The 12,284-nt window shown below is 36.8% G+C and overlaps 1 protein-coding gene across 5 annotated transcripts in view; it reads right to left on the minus strand.

Annotated features, from left to right (window-relative positions):
• The window catches only part of LOC308193873 (uncharacterized protein C4orf50 homolog), an 81,875-nt gene extending 69,860 nt beyond the window's left edge, over positions 1-12,015 (minus strand). For all 5 annotated transcript variants that reach the window (XM_080588968.1, XM_080588966.1, XM_080588964.1 and 2 more), the window contains exons 1-6: positions 11,882-12,015; positions 9,491-9,642; positions 7,724-7,862; positions 5,047-5,742; positions 1,202-1,316; positions 268-401 (exon numbers count right to left, since the gene is read on the minus strand). In XM_080588968.1, the coding sequence (XP_080445094.1) occupies positions 268-401; positions 1,202-1,316; positions 5,047-5,742; positions 7,724-7,862; positions 9,491-9,642; positions 11,882-11,908 (1,263 nt within the window). In that variant the 5' untranslated portion in view covers positions 11,909-12,015. The remainder of the gene's footprint in view (positions 1-267; positions 402-1,201; positions 1,317-5,046; positions 5,743-7,723; positions 7,863-9,490; positions 9,643-11,881) is intronic.
• Between the last annotated feature and the right edge of the window lie 269 nt (positions 12,016-12,284).

Consider the following 12,284-nt stretch of genomic DNA (forward strand, 5'->3'; position numbering starts at 1 on the left):
TTTACAGACAGATGAGAAAAACATTGCCATATAAAGAGTTTTCAAATAATCCCAATATTTGAAATAGAATAAAGGTACAAACAAGAAGGTACAAATCATTTTCTTAGTGCACACCTTTATCCATCTTGAATAGCATCTTTAGTAGATATGATTTCACTATACTTTTATATTCAACTTTGAATACACCAACTCCTCTTTTTATCTCAAAATTCACAGACTCACTGTGCTCACAAAGATAACAAGAATATCAGGAACTTTTCTTCTCACCATTTTGATCTCAGCTAAACCAACTTCTTCAGCAATGTTTGTAAAGGGTCCGGAATTTTGTTCCAAAACTGGTAGAATTTCTTCCTGTAGCTTCTCTGTCTGCTTTAGCCCATCACAGCTACATCCTGGTGTTTCTGTTATAGTAAAGCACTGGGTAAGTGTGATGCCACTCACACTCACAAGATGAAAAACAACCCCATAAACATCTGACCAGATATTTTGAACAGAAAGTATTTTAGTCAGAGTATGCCCAAGACTACCTCTTCTAGAAAAAGTGCATATCAACTAAGATGCAGAGATAAGCATGACATTAAACAAGAAAACATATTTCATAAGAAAATATAAATATTAAGCTCTAAATTTAGAAATGTTTGGGAGGTTGTTCCCCACAATTCTCAAAGCATTTAAAAATGAAAAATATATCTCATTATAGTGGCTGGAGGAAAACTAATGGGTTAAACTTACGGGTTAAACCTAAGGGCTAAAATATTCAGTACAGGTCTGCATTTGCATAAACTGAAATTTTGCCATAAAATTCCCATTAATTTCAGTTGGAAGAATTAGCCTGATACAACTTGTCAAAATTAGAGCTTTCATGTAATGTTTGGTCTAAAAAAAAAAAAAAAAAAAAAAGCAAATCTGACAGCTACACAGCATTCCCAAACACTATACTTTGGTCTATACATGGTAAGTGTCCCCTAAATCCTCAGCTCTATAGCCTCTGGCAGTTCCAGGATTTCTAGGGAAAGCTCATATCTAAATGCTAGCGTCATACTTGTGAATAGTTATTCCCTCACCTTCTGAAGATATAGTCTGCAGATTAGGAGGTTTTTAGAATGTCTTTTACCTTCTAAGTCATGCATACCACATGAATGAAGTCACCTTCACTTTTGCTGCACAGAAATGAAATCAAAATTGCAATTTGTTTTCATACCATACTCTTTGGCATGTAGCAGTACAACTGGACTTTGTGTAGCTCTGCTTCTGAGTGTATCTGAGACTGCTCCCCATTTCAGATTTTGAACGTCTTCCTGGACTAGATCCCCATTCTTAATGGGAAAAGGAGACAAATAAAAAGCAGACCATAAGCACACAGTGTTTCTGATATGAGAAACAGGCACACTAATTTCCTTTCCTATTACCATTTACATTCAAAAGACCCATTATTTCATTATATATATAATTGCTGCTAGTTCATAGAGTTTTCTCATTCCAACATTTCCAGTAAATGTCATGGTTGCTAGACTTCACCCTTTCATACTCTACAACTACTTAAGGAAGAAATCTGGGTAATAAGCATGTAATATGCTGGAACACAGATGGACCACTAGCAGGGCAGAGTCTAACTGATATGTCCATGAACAAAGAAAAGAAAGTCTAATCAAAGAGGAAATGAGACTAATATTTTGGTGCCCAGCGTCCTGCAGGCTACAAAGACAATTGCTCCTAGACTGGCAGAGTTCTTTACAAAAAGTAGAATAATTGTTCAGAACAAATTTTTCTTTACAGTTAATACTGTAATTATAGATTTCATATCCTGCTCATCTATCTTCACTCTCTGATTGAATTTATATACTGGGACAATTTCTGGTGCAAAGCAGATACCCTTAATGTTTGATACACTGCAGATCATTTCGCATTTACCCTGCTCATTTTTAGTGAACAGAATAATCAGGTTTGATTTCTCAACAAAAGACATAATTGAGGCTGTAGCCAGAACAGGCTACAGCACAGAAACCAAGCCAACACAGTAACTTCTGTCTTCCCACACATCAGATGCCAGCAATAAAAATCTCATTCCCTCTGGGTTGAGCTGCAGCTTTACAGTTAGATACAGATGGAAAAGGCAGTGACTTCAAAGCCTTCAACTCTATAGTGAGTCTGCAAAAGCCACTTGATTTTCCACACTATTACCAGAATAATTTTGTGTGAGAATAATTTTGATTTCAACCCAAGCCATATTCTGCATTATAATGCCCAGTTATGATACCTTGACTGGGTGACATGATTTAAGTGGAAACCACAGTACTTCCAAGATTTCTTCCTTCTTTTTCTCAGTAATACTGAAGCTAATGTTACTTCCTTGAAACACACTCATTCTTTACCTGCAAGTTTGCCTCTATTTTGTCCCAGATATCTTTTCTTTATTAATATGTGGGTTCCATCAAAAGATGGTTTTACAAGAAGGTGTAAAAGATACTATGCTTGAATGCCAGAAACATCACAGCATGAAACCCATGCTTTGAATGTCATATGAAGGCTGTAGGAAGGTGCATCACCTAGTGTTTCTTAACTTTCCTTCACCAAAACGTTGAATAATCCCCTGATATTCACATCTAGAAATTGCCTGATAAATAAAGACAGAGGTACATGGTACCAGCTGCTTTTTTGTGCATTTTTCATTCAGGCATAAGCTGTAATCAAGACACTGCAGACAAGATCCTGAAACCAATCCTGGAAATTCACATTTCTAATGAGATTTATGTGACTACACTCCTCCATTAGATTCATTTCACCTAGTTTTCCAGAATAATTGATGTGCTCGGCAATTTGAATGACAAAACACTGAGTGAGGAATCTCATACCGTGTGTATTTCACATGGGTCCGCTAAGCCTGCCTTCACAAACTACTTTTTTCCTGGCTGAGGAATAGACAAATGATCGTATTTGCTTTTTCAGTGAAAAATGATACACCAGCAGCTTTCCAGAAAAGTAACAGCATGAAAACCTTTCTTGTATTGCACGCAACTGCTCGTCTGTATTCCTGGTGATAAAAGTATGATGAGCTTAAATAGGATTTTTCTTGTAACTCTTTTGGTTTGAATACTCCAAGACCAATGTAATGAGATTAGGAAATTCTTTTTTAATAGGTGATACTAAAACATGAATTGAGGGGAAAAAGCCCTCTTCAGTTTTACAATACAACACCAGAGGTCTCCCTCCTCCTTTTATCATAGATATTGAAATGTATTTCCTACTATTTCAAGCCACTATTTTCTACAGGAAAAATCCATGTGAATGCAGAGCAGGTCCAAAAAAGGAGGAAAATACAACCAGCAATGCAGAATACACAAGGTTTGATGCTGCTGATGCTATGTACAGGATTTAAGGAACACAATCTACTGTGCATCAGAACAAAGTACACCGGCCTAGCATGTATTATGGCATGTTCATTTATACCAAAGACTGGGTAACTCGGTAAACTCCTAAGACAACATAGCTATAAATGAATAATTGGAAAAGAAATGATTAGTAAGCTTTGTGTAGGAGAAAAAAATAACTTTTTACCATGGTACAGCATAGAATGAAAAACACTTGGTTCTATTTCTTGAAGACTTTCTGGATTCAGGCCATTAGTCAGCTGATATATCTTGCTCTCACACCTTCAAATAACTCAACATTTAATTTCTCCCTTTCTGAATATTCTCAAACAAAATAATTCTCCACTACTTATTCTCTGGCTCTGAAAGCCCTCAACCCTCCTGATTTTAGTTGGGCAGTCTCCTCACAGTGCACTAGGTTGTTGTACCTGTGTATGACCCACTGCAAGTCTCTCTAAAAATATCTTAAGCCTGGCTCAGGTGATGTATAAAAATAAGCAACAGCAGTGAGTCCTTCTGCCAAATCAGAGCAGCTAAGTAGAGGTCATCTGTGCGCTGCAGAAGGATCTTACCAATCATTCTCTGGTACACACATACACACACACACCCAAAAAAAAAAGGTTCCTGGAACTCACTTCTTTGGGATTATAGAGCCAGAAATGGTACCAAATCACTACTTTTGTTAAGATGCGTTCAAGTACCAGATTAAAATCTTCTTGATTTCTTCTAGGCTTTTATGCACAAAGGATCCTCTCTACTTTCTTCCAGTCCTGGAATTATTCAATGTGATTGTCCTCCTTCATTAAGGGGGTTTTATTCATGCCCATTACCTCTCAGTTAATTGCAGTTAAAATTGGGATAGTTCTAGGGATATCAGGTCACAATCTGAATGGGATAGCTGAGCATGAGGCTTAACTTATTTCACTTTATTTAACAAATCATCAGACTAAAAATACCCTCTAACCAAGTGCATAAAGAATAAAACCTTGTTTGAGTCCTCTCCATGAAAAGAATTATTCTTTGTCAGCAAAATGAATTGGCAGAGGCTGAATGCGATATTACAGTAAATGCAGAGCTTTCCCATGCAACGCTGGAGTGAACTGCTTGAAGCAAAGAAATCCTATTCAGTGTATTCAGAGCACATCACAATAATGTGGAGCTGCAAACCATCAAATATCTCAACTCACTCCTTGCCATGAATATGGTATCCATCTTCCCTTGTTTTCCATTGTCCAGATCTCACAGCCAAGATTTATTTTCAGTTATGTTTTTTTTCTTCAGCATCCGGGCATGAATAAGATGCAAAAAGTCACCCAACCATATGTGTACTCTTCCTCTGAATGGTGTTCACGAGTCTTAAAAGTTCTCCCAGGCTTTCTTTCAGGTGCCAACTGAGACTTTTTGCCTTGGGCACATCACTTTAAAATGTGAGGAAACAAGATTTGTGAAGTGCCCTCAATGTGCACCTACTAAAAGCAGGGATGCAATGAAACTCCAGCTACTGATTCCAGTCGGTGTGAATTAGACACTGAAGTTCTAATACATCAACAGAAATAAAGGAAAGAAATTCAGGAAGGAAAAAGCCTGTCTTGCATCTCCTTTGTACACCTAATGACAAGTGTAATCTGAGGTGATTCAAAGATAAAAGTTTGTTATACTTCACCTTACATTTACTTACCAGGTCAGCACTGCTGTCTCCATTTTCCAATCTCGTAAATTGTGAGTCCTTTTCTTCCTTCTTTTTTAACTTCACTCTACCTTGATCTTTTAAAACCCTGTTTTCATCCAAAAGGTCTTCCACTTGTTTCCGTAGTTTGATTTCAGATAATTTCAGATTATAAACATAATTGCAAGATTCTTCCAATTTTCTCCTGAGAAAGTCTTCAGTGTCCTGGTAGCACTGGAGTTCAGTCAGCAGGTCTGCCTGTTCTCTTCTGTTGTCCTCCCCTTTTTCCCTTAAGAACCTCAGATTTTGCTGAAATGACTCAACATGGCTTTTCATGTCATGCTCCATGTTTTCAATGCAAGTTTTCAATTCCGTTACTTCCATTTCAGAAAGTTTATAGCCCTGAGTATCAGTGGATGCTGATTCCAGCTTCTGTTGGAGACACTGTGCCATCCCCTCTTCTAACTCAGATGTCAAACGAGCAATATGGGCATTGAGATCTAACACTTGCTTTTCCAGCCTGGACACCTCTCCCCGCAGGTAACATTCCCTTTCTCTCTGCACTGTTGTTTGTCGCTTCTGCTTTTGCTTGTAGTGCTCAAAATATTCTGACTGGCTTTTTACTTCATCTTCTTTTGTCTTCAGCTGCTCCTGAAGCCAATGTAATTTTTCCTTTTGCTTCTTCTCTGACTTTTCTTGGTTTTCAACCTACAATTTCAGTGATTTGCATGGTTAACATCTCAATACCAAATCTCTTCTTCTCTTACCGTTTTTCTTATTTTTTTCTTAATTTTAATTCTGCCTTTTTTTTCTGAGAACTCAGAAAAGTAGCAATATTCAAAAGCCAGTAAAATCCTACATTCAGAGCAAAACTGACCTGTTGTTTTATCATTTCACAGAAATATCTCAGAAGGAAAAACAAAGCAAAAAATACAGGAAGTTTTTAAACACATTCTTTTGCATGTTATACAATACATATTAAATAAAAAGAAACCTTGGACTGAAATTCATACAACCAGCTCTGAACTATACAATAATATATCCTTGACACTGACACTCACACGGCACTGAGATGTTACAGACAGAGAAGCCATGGTTCTTTTAAAGAAAACAGAAGATGCACTTGTAAGAGACCAAGTTTTTTTTTTTGCCCTTTGCCCTTCCCCATACCTGTCATCTGTCAGCTCCTTTTATGAGCTCACGGTAAAAGGAGAAAAGAACAGATGACTGCTGAATCTTTTTGAGAAAGACTTTAGTATTTTTGTTTGCACCAAAGTGTGCTTGAACGTATAGAGGTGAAAGAGGTCAACGAAAGGCAGAGGCAGAAAAGGCTTTCATGATTCACTCGCTGCCCTTGTTTTGAGCAGAGAAACAGCCACCAGTATCATAGTGCCATTGTGGCAACTTTTAAGCAAGACTGAAGGACAGAGACATTGCTGTATTTCTTTGAGCACTTCTTTGGTCAGTCTTCTTGATCTCTGGTATGTTCCCATCAGAAGTGTTCACGAGCAAGGACAAGACAAGAGGAACACCAGGCTGAAATGCTATACAAAGTCAAGTAGGTGTGGCTGTTATTTAGGTTTATTTAACTGTTGATGGGAACATATAATAAATCTTGAAAAGTACATTTCACTTTTAATCAAAAAAGCAAAGACTACTGCTCATATTCATGAGTTGTACCACATAGTGCTAGTGTCCTGTCAGATTATTCAACCTTGACTTAAAATACTGATAAAATGGAAGTGTATATTATGATAAACTGAATTAAAAGAGATTGTTTCACTGTAGACTGTCCCAGAAGAACATTGATTCCTTCTCCATTTTAATGGATCCATCCAATGAGCTGTGCGAACTAGGGGAAAAAAGTCTGTTGTATGTGTTATCAGACAACAGCCAAGCCTCCTGACACATAAATATTTATTCCTATGTATTTATGAATGCTCAAGAGAACTGAGGGTTTTCTACTGAAGAGCTGATAATTTCAAAATGTGGGGGAGAGGCAGCTGCAAGGGAAGGAAATCAGCAGTAGGAGGTGCCTTGCAATGAGCTTGCTCCATGCACCCTGAAGAGAAAGGCTCACGTAGGACGGGATCTGCAGAGCTGTGACCCACATGACTGCACATCACAGGGAAAAAGGCAAGACACAGATCAGCCTGGGAAGGCTGGAATGGGCTACATGGACCCAAAGCCTAGCAGGAAGATGGAAGTGGTTGCAACAGCAGACGGGGCCCAGCTTGAAAATATGTGAGCAATTCAAGAATCAGATGACAGGCTGAGCAGCTGTGTTTTGTACAGGAACCAGGTTGTGATGGTTGTGTTGTGCTGTTGAATCACATGGAGGGGGGAGATGGGTGTGTGAAAAAAATTGGTTACTATGATGCCAGAAAGATAAGTCTGACTTTTGGAGAAGGAACAGGTTGACTGGGGAGAAAGAAGGAAGTGAGAGCATGTATCCCAAAGATCAAGGGCTCAAATGAAAACAACGTCAGTGCTGTCATAAGCATTAGAGAAACACAAAGTGAGGCACAAACAAAAAATGTTCTTCTGATTGCTCAGGTTATATAAAAAGAGCAAGGCTGAGATGATATATTGCCTAAAAAAAGACAGGTCACTGGAGATGAGATTGACTTATAAATGATTACCATAAAGAGGAGCTAAACTAGGTCATTTGAAACAATATCCTCCTTACCAAGTTCATCAGCTCCTCCCAAATGACTCGCAGTTTCTCTTTAACACGCACATTTGCATTTTCAACCTTGTGCACCTTCACATTTAGCTGATCAATCATCACAAGAAGGGTTTTGTGTGACAGCTCCAGCTCTTTCATCCTGTGATATTGAGAATGAAGATCTTTGCTGATTAAATACTGAACAGTATAGTTCCAGATGGATAAGCTGTCATCATCAATGCATCTATTTATCCTTATTTTTTCATTTTTTCTCCCAACAATAAAAATTGTAACACATTTGTTTGCTACTAATAAACACTTCATTACGAGCAAGAGTCTCGGGGTTTGCACATTTCACTGGAGATTCTCAAAGCTGTTAAAGACAGTGTCTGTGTTCATTCTCTCTCTGCTTGTTTAATATGAAAACCATAAGCAAACACATTTACAAGATCAAAGTTCACTGAAGCTTGGCATGTTTTACGAAGTAACAATGGTAAGTTGTTAAGGATAACCACAACTCTGGTCTCTACATGTATCCAATCACAGGATTTTGCCAGGCTCGTGTTTAGCAAACTCAAATTTTATGACAACAGAGAATGCTTTCCATCATATTAACATAACAGGATAAAGATAGAAAACACATCATTAAATAAGTACCTACTCATTTATCAAAGTGAACCTGATGAGGTTCTCCCCATCACCGGCACTAACACAGCCTAATCCAACACAGGTACCGTAGAAAACTTGGCCACATCAGCCCCAAACTCTGCCCTGACTAGAGAGAGTTACTGACTCTGCTTCTGTGTATTTTCCAACAGTTCTGCCTTCCACATCATTCCTTGCCTTGTCTATTTGTGCTACAAACCACAAGAACTTGTGGCACAGAATTGCTTTTCTTTCTAATGGATACCCAGGATACATGAAAACAGGCTTCCTATAACCCAGGCAGGTTTCTCCTGGTCATCTACTCTCCTTGAACTGTTTTCTCATACTTTCTCTGTTTTGGTTTTAAATAAAGTTCTTCCCATCTCTCTTCTTCCCAAAAATCTTTGTTAAAATAGGCCTATTCCCATGAAAGCTTCTATTCAAAATAAATGAGTAAATAAATAGTTATTTTTATTTTGACAAAAAGCACATTATTAAAACATTTCTGGCCAAATTTCTTGATGAAACAAAGCAATTCAGAAATTATACAAGTAGTCATTTTAAATGCCATTTAAATTTTCTATCCTTTAAAGTCTCTAGCTTTGTTTAGAATAGTGCGATTGCCAGGCATCAAAAACTTGATTTTATTATTCCAGTCAACTACATAATTAATGCTTAATGACATCTTTAGCTACACTAATGATTAGCATTAACATACATGTCTCCATGCTTCTTTTTGAAACAAGGAATTTCTTCTATGCAGCACAAAACTTCAAATTTAAACATAATTACATTTTCCTATTCCAAAATTAACTTTTAAAAGAAAAGTGATATATTCTGCAAGGAGAATTTACACCTTATGAACATTTAAGGATGAAATATCCTGAGGAAGCTCTCTGGTTATGTGCTCGTAGATTCTAGATCGTACTAGAAATCTGATGTAAAAAATTTGAATATTGAATTTCTATTCTGACAGCTACACAAAAGATTTATAAATTCATTTTATTAGACACCCTTAAAATGGATAGTCTTTCTTTTTGCTAGTTTTGCACGAATCATTTGACATCCACTAAATTGAGCAAAATAAAGGGTCGGTTTGTCATATAACATTAATTTCAAATGTAAAGAAAGAAATTTATTTACCTATTTCTTAGCATGGAATCTGAATCCATGTAGTCTTCTAAAACACCTTTCAGTTCTTGCTCCGATTTCTCCAGCTCTTTTATTCTGAGGTTCAAATTCTCTTGTTCAGCACTGTTTGCTTGTTTATCAGGTTTGCTTGCATCTTCTAATTGCTGGAAAATCCAGGAAGTATCAATTTTAACATTAAAATTCAGAGTATCATAACCTTCATCACTAAGCATTTTAATACAGTAACAGAATTCTTGTTCTCTCCCAGATGAAGGATCCATGATGAAAAAAATTAAATTCTCAATGTATTACAGTCTAAGCATGCAACGAGTCTAAGCCTCTCTGATGGTCAGATGAACAGTCCTCAGTTCTGAAAACATTTATTATTTATGAGAGAGTCTTATTTCATTATCCTCAAAGTAATGCAGCATGTGAAACTCAAAGGAGTTTCAGTTTACAATATGAGATCATTATAAAAGATACAATTAGACTAATTCATGAAGGAATTAGGTATCAAACTTTTTAAAAGGGAATAATTTTCTACTAAATAGAAAAGTTGATAAAACTGAGTACTTTTATCATAAAAGATCTTATTTTGGATGAATATATGATATTTTTATTATTTTAAGACAATAGAGGAACTTTCAAACTTGGGGTTTCAAAGTCAAGATGTTTCTTTCTTTTCCTTTACCTATTTCAGCAATAGTTCCTCAGCCCATAGTTCACCTTCATTTATATACACTGCCTTCATTAAAAAATAGGCCAATAATTGACACCAGAAATGCCTTTGCTTTCTCTAAATTTGTATAGGTTTGGAATTGGACCTATAACTGGAGTTTAGCCACCAAGACTGGACCTCTTTGTCACAAAATAATGCAATTACGTTTTCGTGCTTTTGCTTGTTTGTTTGTTTTGTATTTTGTTTTGTTGTCTAAACAAATGCTGGATCTGCAGCACCAAGAAGGAAAAAAAAAAAAGTAACATTATTTTGCCACTGAAGAGAAAAAAATAACATCAAATCAGTGCAAAAAGAATAAAAACAGTTCGCTTAGTGCTCCACATTTTGATGGGTGCTATTCCCACCCATGGTGAATTACATAAAATGGTATTATTTTGGCCTATTGTATCACTCTTTGGCTTTATATCAGCTATGCAAGGTCTACTATCTAGACCTGAAAAGATTCAGCCACTCCTCAATCCCTTGAGAAGCCATGATACTTAAAACCTAGTGTGGAAAAAAAAAAGTGTGGAAAGGCAAGCAGAGTACAAATCCATGTACATGGAGAACAAAACCAAAACACTTATGAAGAGCTTCTCTAGACTTACCAGCCCAAGTCCCTCCTTGGTTTCCCGAGACCTGTAAGCATATTCTTTTTTTTTTTTTTTCCCTGGCCGGTATAATTTGCCAAAGGGAACAGAATCTTTGATTTTGAGCTCCTTGAGACACTAACATTTTCTCTGTATGTATTATTTGTAAAGTGAATTTGAATAGGCAGCATGCTCCCAGACAATAAGCACCCCTGTGTACTACCACAAAATAAATATATGTAGTAATAGCGGACATTATTACTCTACACATTAACAATTTACAGTGCAAGCTAAATTAATGTGATTTTCAACCATGCCCCAGCCTAGTATATGACTCATAAGCTGAAAAAGGAAAAACTCTTAGTGGTACATTTTGCAGAAAGTAGCCACCACATAAAAAAAGAGAGGAAAGACCAGGCAGGAAATAATCTAGCACTTAAAATCATTACACTGATTTCCACTCACATATTTCTACTGTATGTTCTTGCTTATAAGTGGACTTTTAGTCACTGATATAAATATCATGAAAGTTAATAGAACAGTTTCTAAAATCTTTTCATTTCCCATGATTCAGGAGGTTTCTATGCTGCTCATGCTTCATCCTGAAAAGTACTGAGTACTTCAACATAAGACCAGCAAAACTGTTACAACTGATCTCAGAAATCAGAAACTATCATTCCCTTCTTTCCTTATACAGCTGGGAGAGATTATTTGAAATCTGTGTCACAAAAAGTAATAATCTGGCACAGCATCTTCCATAGACTGAATACAATCAGTTAGTACATTATACCTTAGACTGAATATAACCAGTTATAACATAATACCTGTTCTCAGTTTTATAGTAGATAGCAACATGCAATGGATAGCAAGACTGGAATGCTGCATTCAGTTTTTCAAAACTACAATCCTGCTAGCTGAGGACAGAATAAAAACATCATGAATGTCATGGAAAATTTCACCCAAATCAGCCAGTTTCTTTGAGAAAATTGTCACGTCTGAATTACAATATAATGAAATGCATAGAAGATAATAAAAACTGCTCATACCGCTTCTGCTTTGTAACAAGACCATCTCCTGTCTTTGCTGAGCGCTTACCATTGCAGCCACATGTTGAATGACCATCCCGCGTTTATGCTTCTGGTTCAATTTCCAAAGCAGTGATGAGCAAACATATTTAGTAGAAGAAAGTGTTTCTTCACCAAGTAAATCTAATCTCACTTTCCAATTTCTGTTCCATCACCGGTACCTGGTTCCATTATCCAAAGCTCTGACTATCTCTGGTTATGGTCCTTCTCTTCAGAGTTATGACAAAACTTTTCCATTTGCAGTGAAGACCTCATTTTTCCACATTCTGTCATCACACTGCTAAAAGCTTTAACACATTCTTTAAATGCTTATTTATTTTGAACAAAACATTGCGAGCAACACATTCTTCTGGGCATAGAGTTTCCAAACTTTTGCATGATCCTTGTGACCGGCTTGATCATTTCTAACTTAA

The sequence above is a fragment of the Anser brachyrhynchus genome (assembly GCF_964034855.1).
Source record: "Anser brachyrhynchus genome assembly, chromosome: 4".
Classification (NCBI taxonomy): Eukaryota; Metazoa; Chordata; class Aves; order Anseriformes; family Anatidae; genus Anser; species Anser brachyrhynchus.